This window comes from Falco naumanni, chromosome 9 (assembly GCF_017639655.2).
Source record: "Falco naumanni isolate bFalNau1 chromosome 9, bFalNau1.pat, whole genome shotgun sequence".
Lineage (NCBI taxonomy): Eukaryota > Metazoa > Chordata > Aves > Falconiformes > Falconidae > Falco > Falco naumanni.
This window is the reverse complement of record NC_054062.1, coordinates 10,062,286-10,078,571: the sequence shown is the minus strand read 5'-3', so window position 1 is coordinate 10,078,571 and position 16,286 is coordinate 10,062,286. Positions and strand designations below refer to the sequence as shown.

The 16,286-nt window shown below is 60.0% G+C and overlaps 1 protein-coding gene across 2 annotated transcripts in view; it reads left to right on the top strand.

The window, feature by feature from the left end:
• The window catches only part of ASS1 (argininosuccinate synthase 1), a 29,755-nt gene that overhangs the window by 834 nt on the left and 12,635 nt on the right, over positions 1 to 16,286 (top strand). Inside the window, exons 1-9 of one of the 2 annotated variants that reach the window (XM_040607471.1) lie at positions 889 to 1,071; positions 2,212 to 2,323; positions 2,774 to 2,842; positions 3,131 to 3,319; positions 6,583 to 6,639; positions 7,123 to 7,197; positions 10,451 to 10,521; positions 10,907 to 10,937; positions 14,731 to 14,821. In XM_040607471.1, coding sequence (XP_040463405.1) covers positions 2,216 to 2,323; positions 2,774 to 2,842; positions 3,131 to 3,319; positions 6,583 to 6,639; positions 7,123 to 7,197; positions 10,451 to 10,521; positions 10,907 to 10,937; positions 14,731 to 14,821 — 691 coding nt within the window. In that variant the 5' untranslated portion in view covers positions 889 to 1,071; positions 2,212 to 2,215. Of the gene's footprint in view, positions 1 to 888; positions 1,072 to 2,211; positions 2,324 to 2,773; positions 2,843 to 3,130; positions 3,320 to 6,582; positions 6,640 to 7,122; positions 7,198 to 10,450; positions 10,522 to 10,906; positions 10,938 to 14,730; positions 14,822 to 16,286 lie in introns of those variants that run through there. The other variant, XM_040607470.1, reaches the window with a different exon arrangement.

The following is a 16,286-nucleotide window of genomic DNA, read 5'->3' as shown; positions in this document are numbered from 1 at the left end:
CCACCACGTTCCCCTTCGCTGAGCTTTGTTTGCGCTGATTTATTACCACCCAACGCCAGAACTTCAGGGCTCTCCCTTCCTGGGCAGGCGGGCTTGGCACCAGCCCCGTTCCCAGAGCTGGAAGTGCCGGTGGCCCCACACTGTTGCTAGGTTGCAGGATGCATCCCCAGGGCCAGGTGTCCCTGGGTCCCTCGGGCATCCTGTGGGCAACACGACATGTCTGAGCAGGGAGGTTGGAGGCGTCTCCTCTAACCTGCTGCCAAGCATTTGTGAAGCGAATGCGCCCGGTCTCAGAGGTGCTTACTCGGGCTGGCAGCCGTGCCAGCGATGCTGGTGGCTGCAGCAGGGATGGGGATGGGGGTAAAAGAGGGAATTGCCCAGCAAGGAGCTGCAGGTGCAGCGTCATGGTTGGGCTGGGCCTTTTCGGGAACTGTGGCTGCCTTCCTGTAAACGGCCGGGTGAGGAAGGGAACGGCTGAGCCTCCCAGGCAGGGGCCCAGCTCGGCGCCGCTTGCACAACGCTGGGTGCTGCCGGCACTGCTGGCACGGGCAGCCCGGCGGGTACGGGCAGGCTCAGGGCACCGAAGGGCGGTCACAGGGCTGCAGACCCCTTTGCTCTGCAGCCAGATGCTGTGCCTGGGCTGGCTCTGAGCCGTGCTCCGTGGGATGCTGGCCCCACACTATGCTGGCACACCCCGGCATAGCCGCACCCCACTGCGAAAGGTGCCGGGTGGGCCAGTCTGGGGGCGCTCGGCATGGCGCCTTCCCTGCCTGCAAAAGCAGCAGCAGGATTGTGCTGACTTGGCAGCAGCAGCAGCATGGAAGTTGCTTGGGACAGGATCTGGCCGGCTCCGCTGCCCGCCTTCCCGGCCAAGGGTCAGCGGGCATTGCCGCTTGGTCAGGCCCTGGGGCTCACAGCCCGGCCCGGGGGCTGCAGGGAGCCCTGAGCCCCCTCCTGCAGCGGGACCCCCATCCCTGCCTCTGAGCTCTGGGCTGCCACGTCCTTCGCCACCTCCTGTTGTTGGCTGGAGTCCTCGATACCCTCGACTGGCTGACGGCACCGAATCCCCATGTAGGTGTTTCATGCTGGCAGGAAACACAGGGCAGCATAATTAGGACAAATGCCCAGTAAGCATTAATTAGACTTGGGGCGGGGCCGGGCTCTGGGGGATGCTGCTGAGCACCCCAGCCCAGCAGTGACTGCTCGCCCAGCAGCGCCGGCAGGCACTGGGGGCCAAGCTGGTGGGTGGCTGTGCCTGTCTGCCGCAGCGGCTCCTCTGTGCTGGCCCTGGTGCCAGGCTGTGACGTGCCAGGTTGTGCCTGAGCAAGGCACCTGGCTGCATCTCCACTGCAGCTGGGAACCTGCACCTGAGCCCCAGCCCCCTGGCGTTGCAGGGTGCTCACGGGGGGCGGGGGGGGGAGCAGGCTGTGCTGGGCTTGTCAGGGCAAGAGCCGTGTGGAGCAAAGGTAAGAGCAAAGCGGCCCCGACGGCTGCCCTGGCCCCCTCCGACACCCAGTGCCGCTGTGTGCACTGGCCGGCACGTGGGCAGGGCTCTCGCCCGTGCTGGGAGCTGCAGCCTGGACGTGGCTGTGGTGCCCTGGCTTTTCCTCCTGCCTCCAGCCCTCCCCCTGCTCCTTGCAGCCCCGGGAGGGCTCTTGCTCCAGACGATCCCTCCTGATGCTGTGGCGAGTCCCCCCTGCACTGCCTGCTGCTCACTGCCCCCAGCCTGGCGCCCCCGGCAAAGGAGGGGGCTCAGCTGGCCCCAGGCGGAGCACAGCCCGGCTCAGTGGGCTGCCCGTGGCCTTGGCCCCACGGGAGCACCCAGCAGCTGACGGCAGCAGCTCTCACTGCCGGGGAACGAGAGCAGTGCTGGGAGCTTGTGTTTTAATCCGGGAGCTTGTCCCGCACCGCCAGCCCCACCACGTGCTCCTCTGTGTACTCAGGCCACTGCTGGCCCTGTTTGATTTACGTGGTCTGTGCTTCTTGCCTCCTGGTTATTCATCACCTGGATAATATTTGTGTTGCCCAGGATATCCCACCCCTGGGGGAACCCTCATCCCTGGCTGCCCTCAGCACCCGGCTGGACTGGGATGGCCTGTGGCCAGTTCAGGGACAGCGGGGAGGTTTCACAGCTGATGACTGCAGCATCCCTGCACCAAGTAAGGGCAGGGGCTGGGCCTGTCAGGAATCCCTTTCCCTTTGCTTTGCCAGCACCATGGCTCAGCCCAAGGGAACAGTGGTCCTCGCCTACAGTGGTGGCCTCGACACCTCCTGCATCCTGATGTGGCTGAAGGAGCAGGGCTACGAAGTCATCACCTATCTGGTGAGCTCTGCGTGGACCCTGCCCCTGGGCGCTGAGGGTGGAGGGGGCACTGAGCCATGGGTCTGGGAACCTGGGCGGGTGACAGGGGTCCTGGCACATGTGTAGACATGGTGGTGACCCTGCTTTCACTGGTTAACCATCTCCCAGCCTGGGTGCTGCTCTGCTGAGCTGCCAGCCCTGCAGGCACAGCCTGTCCCTGCCAGCAAATGACCCTCCACTAATGAGGGCAGTGCATCAGGGCAGAGCTAAGGGGCTTGGCAGAGGCAGTACGGGCACGAGGTATGCTGCCCCAGGGTGGGCAGCCCCCCCCCCGGCCCATCCTGTGTGGCCTCAAGCCTAGCCAGCATGAGCTCTGCCATGCCTTGTATGATGCCCTGTGCCGGGCTGAGCTTGCACTGGAGTTCTGTGGTTTCTTTTCAAACTCAAGTCTTGTTTTTTTCCCCCTTCCAGGCCAACATTGGGCAGAAGGAAGATTTTGAGGCAGCACAAAAGAAAGCACTGGCACTGGGGGCCAAGAAGGTAGCAGCATCCCTCCCTCTGGCTGCCCAGGGGGGTCTGAGCTCCCCCTTCTCCCTGCCATGGGGCTGATCCCTGGGGTCTCCCACACCCCGTGGCTGGGGCCACCACAGGGAGACGGGACAGTGCCAGTGAGGAATCCCTTTTCCAGAGGTGCTGCACCAAAGCCTTTTAGTAGCATCTAAAAAAGAGGAGGCAAAGGGACCCTTTGCTGCACCATTCCCCAAGCCCCAGAGGAGTGGGATCCCCCCTAGTCACCCTCCCATCACAAGGCTCCCTCCATCCCGGCAGGTTTGCCTCGAGGACATCAGCAAGGAGTTTGTGGAGGAGTTCATCTGGCCAGCAGTGCAGGCCAACGCTCTCTACGAGGACCGGTACCTGCTGGGCACGGCGCTGGCACGGCCCTGCATCGCCCGCAAGCTGGTGGAGATCGCCCAGCGGGAGGGAGCCCAGTACGTTGCCCATGGCGCCACGGGCAAGGTGAGGGAGGATGGGGGCACCAGGGCAGGGATGGCACGGGGTGCTCGGCGGGGGGACCCAGTCAGTCCACTGGCCAATCTGTGGGTGCCAGGAGGGGTGCACAGCCTGTTCTGTGGGTGTTCTGTGGGGCAGTGCAAAGCTCAACCATGTTTCAACACTTCCTTCTCACTTCTGGGATTTCTGTCCCCAATTTCAGTTCCCTCTCCCTGTCGGGAAGGCTCAGGTCACAGCTGAACCCTCTGCTTTTGGCAGCAGCTTTCGAAAACCTGCAACGGGCAGGGGCTGCCTGGGCCAGGAGCCGGCTGGGGCTGCGCCAGCACTGCCTGGGGCGTGGGGCACCCCGGGCAGGGAGCGGCTGTTCCGGTCCCCATCCCTTTCCTGGTTCCCATCCCTGTTCCGGTCCCCATCCCTGTCCGGGTTCCCATCCCAGTCCCGGTCCCCATCCCTGTCCCCTCCACAGTCCCTGTCCTGGTCCCTGTCCCCACCACAGTCCCTGTCCCGGCCCCATCCCTGTACCCGCCACAATCCCTGTCCCAGTCCCTGTCCCCATCACAGTCCCTGTCCTGGTCCCATCCCTGTACTGGCCACAGTCCCTGTCCTGGTCCCTGTCCCCACCACAAGTCCCTCTGTCCCGGCCACATCCCTGTACCCGCCACAATCCCTGTCCCAGTCCCTGTCCTGGTCGCCATCCCTGTACCCCCCACAGTCCCTGTCCTGGCCCCGTCCCTGTCCCTGTCCCCGTCCCGATCCCCATCCCTGGCCCCGTCCCCATCCCTGTGCCCATCACAGCCTCTCCCGCCCCGGTCCCGTCCCCCCGCCGCAGGGCGGCCGTTTTGCCGCTAGAGGCAGCCAGAGACCGCGGGAAGGGCGCTGGGGCCAGCCCTGCCCGGGGCGGGGGGCGCCTCCGGGGGGGCTGGGGGCGGGGGGCCTGCGAGCCGTGCCCCCCCCGCACCCGCAGCCCTGCCCGGCGCGGCGGGGACACCTGGGGCGGGGGGTACTGTCACCCTTCGGGGGCCCTGGGTGCTGTGCCTGCGCCCAGGACCCGCCGAGTGCCCCCTCCTCCCCATCCCACAGGTGCCCCTCCTGGCTTAGGGGCAGAAGCCAGGTGCCCCCCTGGAGGGGTCTCAGCGCAAGGGGCTGGGGGGGCGCTGGGTTTGGGTGCCCACAGCTATGGCCGAGGACCCTGCTAGAAGCCAGGTGCCGAATGCAGCCGGGAGACAGCCAAGGGGCATGCCAGCACCGGGACAATGGGGCAGAGGGGCAGCCGGGGGGGGAACCTCATGGCCAAAATAACTCCTGTTCCTGCTGTGCTGGGCTCCCCACACCGCTTCGCTGTCCATCTCACCCATCCCCTCTTGAAAGCCCCCCCTCAAGGGTGCCCTGGAGTCATGCACCCCCAATGCGATGATGTCCCCACCACTCCTGGGTACCACCAGCACCAGCCACCCCTGCTTGTGTGAGCACCCCCGGCTGTTCCCCAGGCCACGAGTGGGGACACCCTTGGCTGCTCCCCAGGCCATGGGGGCACCCCCAGCTGCTCCCCGGGCCACAAGGGGGGACACCCTCGGCTGCTCCCCTGCTCCCCAGGCCATGGGGGCACCCCTGGCTGCTCCCCTGCTCCCCAGGCCATTAAGCCTCGGGCTCGGGCAGGGACCCACTGCAGGTAACTCGAGCCCCATCCCCGGCTGAGGCCGCAGCATCCCAGATGCGGCCATCTGCGGTGCCCCCCTGCCCGAGCAGATGGGCTTGTTTTGGGCCTGTAAGGGAAATGAGTGCTTTGGTGGATGTACTTGCCTGTGTGTAATAGTCCTTGGGGATTTCCCAGCCCAGGCGTAAATGTATCCTCCGGGCCCGGCCGAGAGGAGGGGAGGGGGGTATTTACACCCCGTGATGCTGGTGGAAAATAGGCTTTGGTTAGCACTATTCCCTTGGAAGGGCTAATAACTCCCAGGCTCACTCCTCACCCCTTAGCAACTACCTGGCCTCATTAGCGGGACCTTGTCAGCATGGGCCAATTAAGATAAAGGGAGGTTCAGAGCTATTTAATTACGAGCTGCTGCATCCTCCTGGACACCATGGTCTTCCCTCCCCTACCTTGCCCTCTCCTTCCATGTGTCTTCTGATGCCTGTGGGGGAAACCCACCCAAATCTGGGTTTCTGCCTGCTCAGATTTTAGATATGTTAGCCCAGGGGAGAGCACAGCTCTCCCGGGGTCAGCCAGGCTCCCTTGGAGCCAGGTGAACGGGCTGCATCAGGGCTTTGAACACCCAGCTGCCAGGACCACCAGGAAAGGTGGGTTTGGGCTCAAACCAGCCATGGAGAAAGAGCAGGAGTGACCCCAAGGGACAGAGCCAGCCCAGGTCCTGGCATCCGTTACCCCCTCCCGCTGCCCTCCATGCTGGTGGAATTGAGGAGAGAGATGGGTTCTCAGCCTCAGGCCTTGCTTTTTGCAGGGAAAATGACCAGCAATCCCACCCCAGTGGCATTACTGGGAGAACAGGTGTGATCCTCTTCTCCTGCACAGAGACCCTCAGTCTATGAAGTCCTGGGTAGCACCAGGTGGACATTGCTCCTGGCTGGTGGCTCTCGCAGGGATTTGCAAACGCCCTGCTCAGCCGAGGGCCTCCCGAGCCAGGGGCTGGGATGCTTTTCCCAGTGGACATAGAACAAGTGGCTGTCCTGTGTTGGCTGAAGCTGAGACCCTGGGACATGTGTCCCCTAGCTCTCTGCTGAGGGGGGTTTGGTCCTGTCCCCACACAGGGAGAGCAGCTGGGAGCAGGGAAACAGTGGGTCCTTGCCTGCTGTGCCCAAGATCTCCAGTGTTGCAAGGGGAGTTGCTACTGTGGCCGAGCAGCGTCTCAGAAGCTGCATGTGTGTGCGGTCACACGTGTGTGCAGTGCCGCACACGTGCTCTCCCAGTGCCCAGCAGTCCCCGAGCCTCCCAGCTCCCCAGACGAAGCTGTGGGGCTGCAGTGCAGCTGGGAGCTCCTGTTTTGTCATCTGCACTTTTATTGCTCCTTCCTTTTTTTTTTAAACAGTTCCCACCAGTTTTGCAGTTTCTTTCCCCAAATCCAAACCTGCAGCCCTGCCAGGACATGTTCCTCTCCCAAGGATGCTGCATCACCCTGGGAGAGCTTGTTCAGGGATGAGGCACCATCCCCCATCAGTGGGATCGGGGGGGGGGGGGGGGGGGGGGGGGGCATCCCCCTCCCAGTCCACCCCAGTGTGGGGTGACCCATCAGCATCTCCCATTCGTGTTTCAGGGCAACGATCAGGTTCGGTTCGAGCTCACCTGCTACGCCCTGTGTCCTAAGATCAAGGTAAGGCACCCGGGCTGCCCCTGGGGCCCCAGCAGGAGCTCCTGGCCCCCTTCCCAGCTGGTGGGGAATTTTGTTTTAACACCGATGCGAGTGGCCGTGTCTCACTTTAACAAGCTGCCAGCTGCACGAAGCGACGTTTTGGCATTTGAGGGGGCTGTAATGATACTTAATTGACCTATTTTCACCCCAAACACTACGAGGCCATGGAGGAAAGAGCACCGAGGCAGGTGCTGGATAATCGATGCTGCCTATTTCCCCCTTGCATCCAGCGCCTTGTTAGGGTCAGGGGTTTGGGTTACTCCACCCTTGTGCAGGGAGATTAAATTTCAGCCAGGGGGACCAACACCCCATGGGTCTGGCTCTCCAGGGCTGCCACAAGCCCTCTCCCATGGGGAGCCCAGAGGGGTGCTGAGGGGCGCAGGGGGACCAGGGGCTGCAAGGGGACCAGGGGCTTCTCATCTCATGCTCCTGCCCTCCTGCCAGGTCATTGCGCCGTGGAGGCTGCCCGAGTTTTACCAGCGCTTCCCTGGGCGCCGTGAGCTGATGGACTATGCCAAGGTAGGAGCTGGCATGGGGTAGCCACGGGATGCTCGGGGTGGCTGCGGGATGCTCAACGTGGCTTGGCAGGTGACAGTAGCAAGCCCTGCACAGCATCCCTCCAGCACCACGCTGGAGCCTTCTGGTCGGTTTTCCCCCCCTCTATATTTTTTTCTCCTTCCTTTCTAAAAGCCCCATAATTACCTGGCTATTAATGGTAACCCGCTTTCCAAGGAAATGGGTCCCAGCTTCCTGACTCACGTAACAGACAAAGCAAATACGTTTGCCTTTGTTGTCCCTTCCTTTTTGAAGTACAAGTTGCAATAAAACATATTAGAAGTTTTGCATCAGGCTTTTACATGCCCACCAGGGTACCTTTCTTTTTTAGCGACTTCATGGAAATGCTAGACAACTCGGCTCAATCAATCAAAAGGGAAAAGGCAGCTCTGTGCATAAACCAGAAAATTGCTTCAGTTTTTAAATAGCTGCCGTCGAGGCTGCCTGGGTAATCTCTGGGAAGGCGAGGTGCCGAGCCGGAGGGATGCAGCGTGGGGTGAGGAGCCCTCCGAGCCCATTAGGGCTGTGGAGAGCAGCGTGTTGAGGATTGTGTTTGCCATCTGCTGTTGTATTATGAAGGGGCGAGTTTACGAGAGCTTTCCATATGTTGCCAAACAAATTGTCAAATAGGGCAGTTATTAAGAGCGCCGCGGTTTTATTATATGGAAAATGGAACATGTGTTTCGGGTTTGGGGTTTTTGTTTGGGGTTTTCTTTTTTTGTTTGTTTGGAAGGAGGGGGAAAGGGAAATGAAATGGACTGGGGCCCCATTCGAAGAGGAAGGGTTGGGGGTTGAGGGTTTGTAGTAGCTCTAGGTCTCTGGTTATGTTCAATGTTTGAAAAAAAAGGGGGTTTTCCCGTCATTTTCATGCTCAGAAGAGGGAGATGTGTGGCCAGGTCTTTTCAGTGCCTGGATGTGCTTGCCTCAGCACTTGGGGAGTTATAACGCGATGATATCTGGGGCTCCGTTGGTGCCAGGGAAACTGGGAATCTATGTCACTGCAGCACATGGCGTAGCCCTTGCCACAAATTTGCTGCCCAGGGCTGGAGCCAGCCTTGCTCCAGCAGCCCTGCTCCAGTGGCCGCTTCATCCCCGCAACCAGCCGGGGCTGAAACACCTTAATGAGCAAGGTGGAACTCTCCTGGATGCTGCTCTAGGATGAACCATCACCGCAGGCAGAGCCAGGTGGGACAGAGCTTGTCAGGGCTGTGCCCTCAAAAGGTTTCTCTTTGGTCTCGGCATGTTTGGCCCTGGCCAAAGCTGCCTGGGCTTAACAGATGTTGGTATGTGGGTCCAGACTTGGAGGATCCCCTTGGAATCGGTTGCGTGGGGCAAGGGTGGGCTGGGGAGCATGGGCTTCCCGAGGTGCCAGAGGAGGCAGAGGGAGGAGAGGGCTGGCTGCAGAAATAAATCAGCTGGGGCTCGTGGCTCAGGATCACCGGGTGTTTGGCTGTGAAAGATGTGTTTATAGGTGGCAGGTGAGATGGCACAGGGAGAGCCCATCGTAGGGCACAGCCTCCCGCAGCCCCTCGCGGCTGAGTGCAGCTCCTTGGATAAACAGCCCTCAGCATTAATTGCTTGGCTTTAATTAACTAAGGTGAAATGTCCTCTGCCAACTTCCACGAGGGCACTGGGATGAGGACGAGGGGGCAGGTGCCAATGGGAGCGTGGTCTGACCCCAGGCAGGGCTGAAGTCTATCCCCCAGCCCTCAGTCTCTCCTGGTGTTATTTGGGGGGGGGCTTTGGGGGGTTGTGGGGCACCTGCAGCTTCATCTGTCTGAGGGATGGGACAGGGAGAGGCATCTTCTCACTCTTTTCCAGAGAAGCCAGGCACTCCCCAGCACTTGCACCCAGCCGGCAGTGTTTTGCCCTCCCAGCAAACCCAAGACTGTGTTTTGAAGCCCCTGTGAAGCGTTGATGTGCTCTGCCTGCTCTCCCCCGTGGGCAGGGGCTGTGGGCAGGACAGCACCCCCGCAGAGGGGCCTGGGTCGAGGAGACGAAGGCTGCCCAGCACCCACCTCCAAAGCCTGGGATGGGGGTCCTGGGGGGTCCCACACTAGGAGTATGACGTGGGACCAGCAAACCAGGACCCACGAGCCTGGGGCAATGTTCCCACGGGGACAGAGCTGAGATAGTCCCTCTGCAGCCATAGGAGGTATCTCAGAACCTTGCTCCCATCTCAGGTGATGGGTTGATGGCCATGATTTTACAACTACAAGCATTTCCTTCCCTGCAAACAAGGAACCTCTGCTCAGGCCCTGCCCCTCAGTTCCTGTCTGAGCCCTTGGCTGATGTCCCTGCCATGGTGACACTGAAATGCCAGAGCTGCCTGTTGACCTACGAGCTGTACGGACACGCCAAGGCACAGCAGGAACTCAGAGCTGCCACCACCACCTCCACTCCTGGCTCACCGTGGCCATCCCGCAGCTGGGACATCGTGGCTCAGCATGCTGGCAGGGTGGGTGACGTCCCTGCTGGCTCCAGTTCTTAGCTCACCCAGCGTCGCCTCTCCCGCTAATTCCCCCCCGTATTCACCTCATCTTCACAGGCAATTTCCCCCATTGAAATGTCAGCAGATAATTGAGCACGCCGGTGACCTTGTTAGGGAGCTGGGCTTGGTGCTGTGCGCTGTGCTGGGGAGGCAGCCGGCATGGGGCCGTGTGTCCCCGGTCACGGTGCGCTCGGGGTGCTGGGCTGGGGGGAACGCCTGGCACCTGTGTGCTGGGTGCCTGCATCACCACGTGTTTGCACGAGGCTGTGGGGACCCGTGTGCTGTCCCCCCATGGCAGAGCATCAGTCCTGTCTAGGCTGCAGAGCGTCCTGTGGCTTTGGGGACTTCTGTGTCACCTCCCCCTGCTGAGGAGCCCAGCTTGGGGAATGCACCATCCTGGACCTGGACCTAGAAAAAGCACACAATGTCCGTGCTGGTGGTCTCCATCGCTTGGGTTGGTGGCTGCTCTGGGGCTCCTTCTCAGCTGGGGCGGTCATTCTCCCAGCCACACCATGTCCTTGATGTCCTCATCAAGGTGGCCCTTGCGGTGGGAGCTGGTGTTGCCCAGGGTCAGGGACACCGATGTGCACCTTGCTCCATGCTGCATTGCCGGTGGCCCGGGGTTGTGCCTTTGTGCTTTAGGGGCTGATCCCGGCAGAAGCCGGTGCTGGCGGAGGCTGGCCCTCCCTGCAGGCTGGCTCACCCTCATTCCCCTTCTCTCGGCAGAAACATGGGATCCCGGTACCCGTGACGCCTCAGACACCCTGGAGCATGGATGAAAACCTCATGCACATCAGGTGAGAGGCTGGGCAGGGGGGGAGCTCCTGTGGGGGGAGGACCCAGCGCCTGGGGCCCCTATCCCCCCATTCTGCGTGGCCAGGACAGCCCTTCTCGCCTCCAGAGTCCCAGGCTGCCGTACCATGTGCTGGCCAAGGGTGACCCCAAAACCTCCAGCCTCCCTTTCTGCCCAGTCACCCACGTCACACATGGCAGCACTCACCTCCTGGACTCTCCTAAGCCTGGCGTTCCTTGCAGGGCTGCTGCTAAAAGCCCCTGGCGATCCATAATGTGCATTTACGCCCATCCTTGGGGGGTGGAGGGCGGTGGGTTGTCCTGGTGGGTTTTGGGGTTGCAGGTTGCAGGTGCTGCAGTGACTTCTCTCTCCTTCCCTGCCTGCTGTAGCTACGAAGCCGGGATCCTGGAGAACCCCAAGGTAATCAATCACAGCCACCCGGCCAGCATGGCAGCCACAGGGCTGAGGCCGTCTCGTGTATTTGCAGCCTAATTGGAAATTTCACGGCGGGCCGTGTGTGTCGGGCAGGCCCCGGCTCCTCCGCCTCTCCTGGCACGTTAATTGCTGCCAGCGTGAATAGGGGAAGGGACCGTTTCAGGGTGACACTGGAGGGGCCAATGTCATGGAGCTTCAATAAAGGAGCAATTAGACGATGAGGCGCGGGTGGGAGAGCGGGGGCTGGTGGTGGGTGGCAGGGGTCTGGGCTGGCCCCTGCAGCTCGGGTCTCCTGGCCATGCCTGCAGCTCGGCCAACCCTCCTCGCTTTCCCATTCCCACTCTCGGGGGGGGGGGGGGGAACAGGGTAAAACCTCCCCTTGTTTGGAGACCCTGAGTGCACCCACGGGACCCTCGGCTCCCTGCTGATGGGGTCAGGAGCCCAGCGTGGTGGGTGCTGTGGCCACGTGCTGCTGCTGGACGTGGCACATCACTCGGGGAGGTGCGGGGCCGGCCCTGCTTGCCCTCGATAGCGCTCGTGGTCCGGTGCCCGCTGGCCCCTGCCTGCACTGTTCATGCTCCAGCGGGTCACGACGGCGGCTACTTAAACTATCCATCAGCGCTAATTAGACAATCCGGGGAGAGGAGGGGGAGGCAGGCGGAGAGGGAGAGGAGCGGGCTGGAGCTCAGCGCCCGCAGCCGGCTCACCGCGGCTGGGCTGGCGCGTGCCTCGGGCAGGGGCGTGAGGAAGAGGAAGGTGGAGAGGAGGTCCCGCTCCCCCATCGGAGTCCCCAGGAGGGGTGTCTGCAGGTTGGGCTTTGCAAAGCCAGGCCCTCAGGGGGTCTTCTCCTCCAGAAGAGCAGTTGGCACAGGGATGGGTTTTCATGCCTCGAACTGGAGCTAGCGAGGGGCTGACCCTTCCCCGTGCACCCATCCTGACCCACCCTGCCGCGCCCAGTGCCTCTCCTCCTGGGGAAGACCCCTGGTCCTGAGGCTCTGCCAAGCCCGCTTCCTTCCCAAAGCCAGCTCGGAGAATGGGGCCAAGCAGTGCCCTGACCCCATCCCCGAGCATCCTCTGCTCCGGCACCTCTCCCTCTGCCAGCGCCGGGAGGTGGCTTCCCGCAGTGTGGTGTCACCACCGTCCCTTTTCCCGGCGCTGAACGCAGTGCTGGGCACCGGGGTGGCCACGGCAGGGTCCGGGGTGCCAGGCACGGCGGGCTCCCCTCCCCAAACCCCCGGGACCTGCCAAACGCAAGGATTTGAAAGCAGATGGTTGAGCTATTTTCTGCCTCTGTGAGGCCCGATTGAAGGGCAATGAGGCAGCTAATGCGGAGAAAGATAGAAATTTACTTGCTTTAACTTCATATGGCACTCTGAAAGAGTTCATTCAGTCCCGGGCACAACAATATCAGCCGGATGAATAAACCATTTGCGGCATCGATAGCTCTGCATCATGGTTTACTTCATGGACCATTTGCTTCCAATTTCTTCTCTTCTTGCCCCGTTTTTCTTGCTTCTTTCTTTCCCCCTCCCTCTCTCCCTTTCCACACACTCTTCCTTTTTTTTTTTTTTTCCCCTTTTTTTTTTCCTCCCCTTTTTTTTTCCCTCTCTCCCCTTTAAAGATGACATTGCAGGACTAGCCCCCCTGCGGGGAGGGATAAATAGAAGGCATTGATACACTGCAACAAACTATTTGTCATTTGAACTGTGCTTTTAGGAGAGAGAATAAAAAGAGGACAGACTCACACCGTAATGATGGAATGCAAGCCAAATGTCACTTTTATTTCTATTTAGTTATTTTATTTAATAGGGGTTTTCATAGTTGGCTCGGAAAATTGGAAACTACCTGACTTTGACTTCCAATGTTTAGTAAAGAGTTTTTAATACTTTCCAGTATTTTTCCCCTCCTGCCCCCCCACATCTTTCCTTTTGAACTCAAAGTTTTTCATCATCTCTTGCAGGTTCGTCTAGTTAATAAGTGTGATCAGGGCTAGGAAAGGCCAGACGATGTAAAATTGAAATCCGCAGCCCGTGTAATTTGTGCATGTGTGCGCACGGGGGGAAAGGGGCAGGCACGCCTGCCAGCGCCTCTTGTTTAAAACAAGGGAAAGGGGCAAAAATGAGAAAAAATGGGAACCTGAGGTAGTTTTGCTGGAGCGTGTGCTGGGGTTCTTATGTCTGTATTCCTGGGATTCGGCTGTGGCCCCAACGGTTTGGGGTGAGGCAAGGGGGGAGCCCTGGTGTGGAGAGGGTGGCAGGGATGCTGGCAGCTGGGCAGGCCACCCTCAGGCACTGACAGTGATCGGGTGTTGCTATTTAATTGGAGGGGAAAAAAAAAAAAAAAAAAAAAAAAAAGAGGAAGTTCTCACTAAAAAAGATCATTGGAAGTTCTCACTAAAAAAGATCATTGCACATCTTTAAAAATTTGAAATGAAAGCTTCTTCTGCAGAGAAATTAATTTTCCCTTTAAGAAGCTTAACATTTTTTTAAAGCAATTGCTTTCGGTCTTTTTTGTTTGTTCGTTTTCTAACTTGCTTTCTAATTTGTCCTTTTCTCCCACACTGGAAAGGAGAAGGGAGGAAAAGTGAGCAGGAGAAGAGTTGTGCTTTAACAGGAGAGGGAGCACGAGCAGGGCGGTGGGTGGGTGCAGGCAGGGCTCTGCCGCCCAGGGATGCCCAGAGCTCCAGCTCTCACCAGCCAGGTTTGGTGTGGAAATACCAGTTTGCCACCATTTAAAACATTTGTAGGAGCAGCCGAGTTTGGAGGAACTCCACCCGAGCTGCTGGCACAGGGGGCTTTAGGTGACTGGGACTCCTCATCTGGAGGAGGGTCCTTGGCAGCATCCCCCCCTGATGCCGGCCAAGCCCAGCTTTGCCCCAGCCCTGCTCAGTGGTTCGTTTCCTCAGCCCTGCCTGCCTTTCCCCCACGTTGCACATGCCCTGGGTGCTCCGTGCCTCAGTTTCCCCTCCCTGAGCTGCGGCTGGGTGGAGGCGTCCTTCCAGAGACAGGAGTTTTCAAACGCCAGCCTGGAAGTGGTTTGGGGTCAGCGTGTGCAGTCGCGTCGTGCATCAAGTGTCGAGGGGGCATGTGAAATTGCAAAGCATTTGCTCTCCGGGACGGAAAGCTTTTTTTATTATATTTCCCCCCCTTTTCTGGCACGCGCTTCAATTGCAGCAATTCTTTGTCAGCGCCCAAGCCTCCAGTGGCCTGGCTCCAACGGAGATAAGATGCCTCTTTCCTATAAATCTAGGAAAAAAAATATACATAAAGGTTGATGTGCTCTGAAATGGGTTTTTGCTTTGTTCCTCTATTTTCCCCCGTGTGTATTAACCCCGGGGACACCATGAAAGAGCCGGTGCGCCTGGAGCACCTGCTGGGGTCAGGCCTCCTCATTAGTTTTTTCGGTCAGCGCCGAATAAGCCCGGCTGTGGCGTGGGGACGTGCGGGTGCCCGCCCTGCCTCTCGCTGCCATCGTCCAGCTTTTCCCTGCCTGACTTGCTTCTCCACAGCCATCCCGCCTCCAGCTGTGGGGGCGTCGGAGGAAAAGATGAGATCAAGTTGAGGGGAAAAATTGACTGATTCTTCCAACCCCTTTGTTCCCAGGGCCCCGGTAAGCACTGGTGCTGCGCGGTGCCAGCCCCGGTGCCTTGGGGATGGGGGGTGCACACCGGGGATGGGGGATGCTCGCTAGGGATGGGGGATGCACGTTGGGGTCGGGGCTGCTGGCAGCATTGGCCTTGCCAATGCCACTGACTCTCTTCTCTCTCTCCACCCTGCAGAATCAGGCCCCCCCTGGGCTCTACACGAAGACCTGTGATCCCGCCACCTCTCCCAACACCCCGGACGTGCTGGAGATCGAGTTTGAGCGGGGTAAGCGCCTCCGGGCAGCCCCCCCCCACATGTCTCTGCCCCCCGAAGCTGAACCCTGCTCCCCAGACAGGACCGAGGGCTGCTGGGAGCATCCCCAGGGTGGGGGCAGGTGGGGCGAACCCCAACTCGTGGCATCAGGGTGTGGGATGGTGCTTACAGCACGCTGGGGCTCTTCAAGGTGCGCAGAGGGTCTGGGTACATCTCAGGGGGCTGGCTGGGACCCCCTGAGAGTGGAGAGGGGTCTGAGCTCCCATGCCAACCATTGAGGCAGAGTGGGAACAGGTCTCTCTCAAGCAGGGTGGCATACGGGTGGGTGTCCATGGGGACATACAGGTGGCCCTGGCCACTGTCACAGCTGGAGAGATGCTCCAGCAGGATTTGGCCGGTGGCGCTATCAGCGTTGCCCAAAGGAGACAAGGGCACCCTGTTCCATCCCTGGGGGCACAGGACAGGGCCCAGCCCCAGAGCTGTCACCCCGAGAGGGGGCACAGGGCAGCATCTCCCACCTCCACCAGCCATGGGCATCACTGTGCCACCACCCCTGCTGGCAGCAGTGGCAAGCCCAGCCCAGGCTGGGGGGAGCCCCCGCTCAGAGGGGGCACCCCCTGCCTCCCCACCACCCCCCCGCCGCCAGCATCCCTGCGCCATTATAATGATCCCCCTGCAAGGAGCAGCCCCCCTCCCAGCAGCCCATTCAGCCCATAGTTAATTTATTTGAAGTTTTAATCTAATTATTAACTATTTTAAAGGCTAAGCAGCTTTCACTAACAACGGCCCCGACAACGTCGGCTCTCCGCCGAGCCGACCCCGGCCAATACCCCGGCGGAGGATGCGAATAGAAAGAGCCGGGGCGAGGGGAGGGCGCGGAGTGGGGGGACCCGCGCCGAGAAGCAGCTTAAGGTTCATTATGGCCGCGAGTTACATTTAATAGCAATTTACAACTGAGTTTATAAACCCCTGGAAAAATAGGGGGTTTAGTGGGGGGGAGCTGACAGCCCCCATCACTAGCCAGGGCTCTAGCGGGCGCCTCCATAATAAAGACTAGAAAGGGAGGCATTGAGGCTGATTGGCAACTGATAGTGCGTTAAATGGTAATGAGGAGGGCAGATGGAGGGGGGATTAGCCTCCAACTCCGCACCGCTTTTCTTTGTGGGCCCCGCAGCCCCCTTGTCAGCTTCCTAATACATTTATTGCTCATTTCACACCGCTAAAGAAAAATGCCTCTTTCTATTCAGCATCCCCCCGCCTTGCTCCTGCCCAGCGCCCTTAAAAAAATTTTAAGCAAAAAAAGAGGGGGTTAAAAAAAAAAAAAAAAAAGTGCAATAATTAATTCATGGTGGGGAGCACCCCGCCGCGGGGTGCATGTGCATGCGTGTGCGAGCAGTCGTGCCCTGGTGTGGGGGTCCCCCCCCAGACGCCCCCCATGCTAGCAGGGGAGGGGGGGACACACACATTTGTCAGCCCC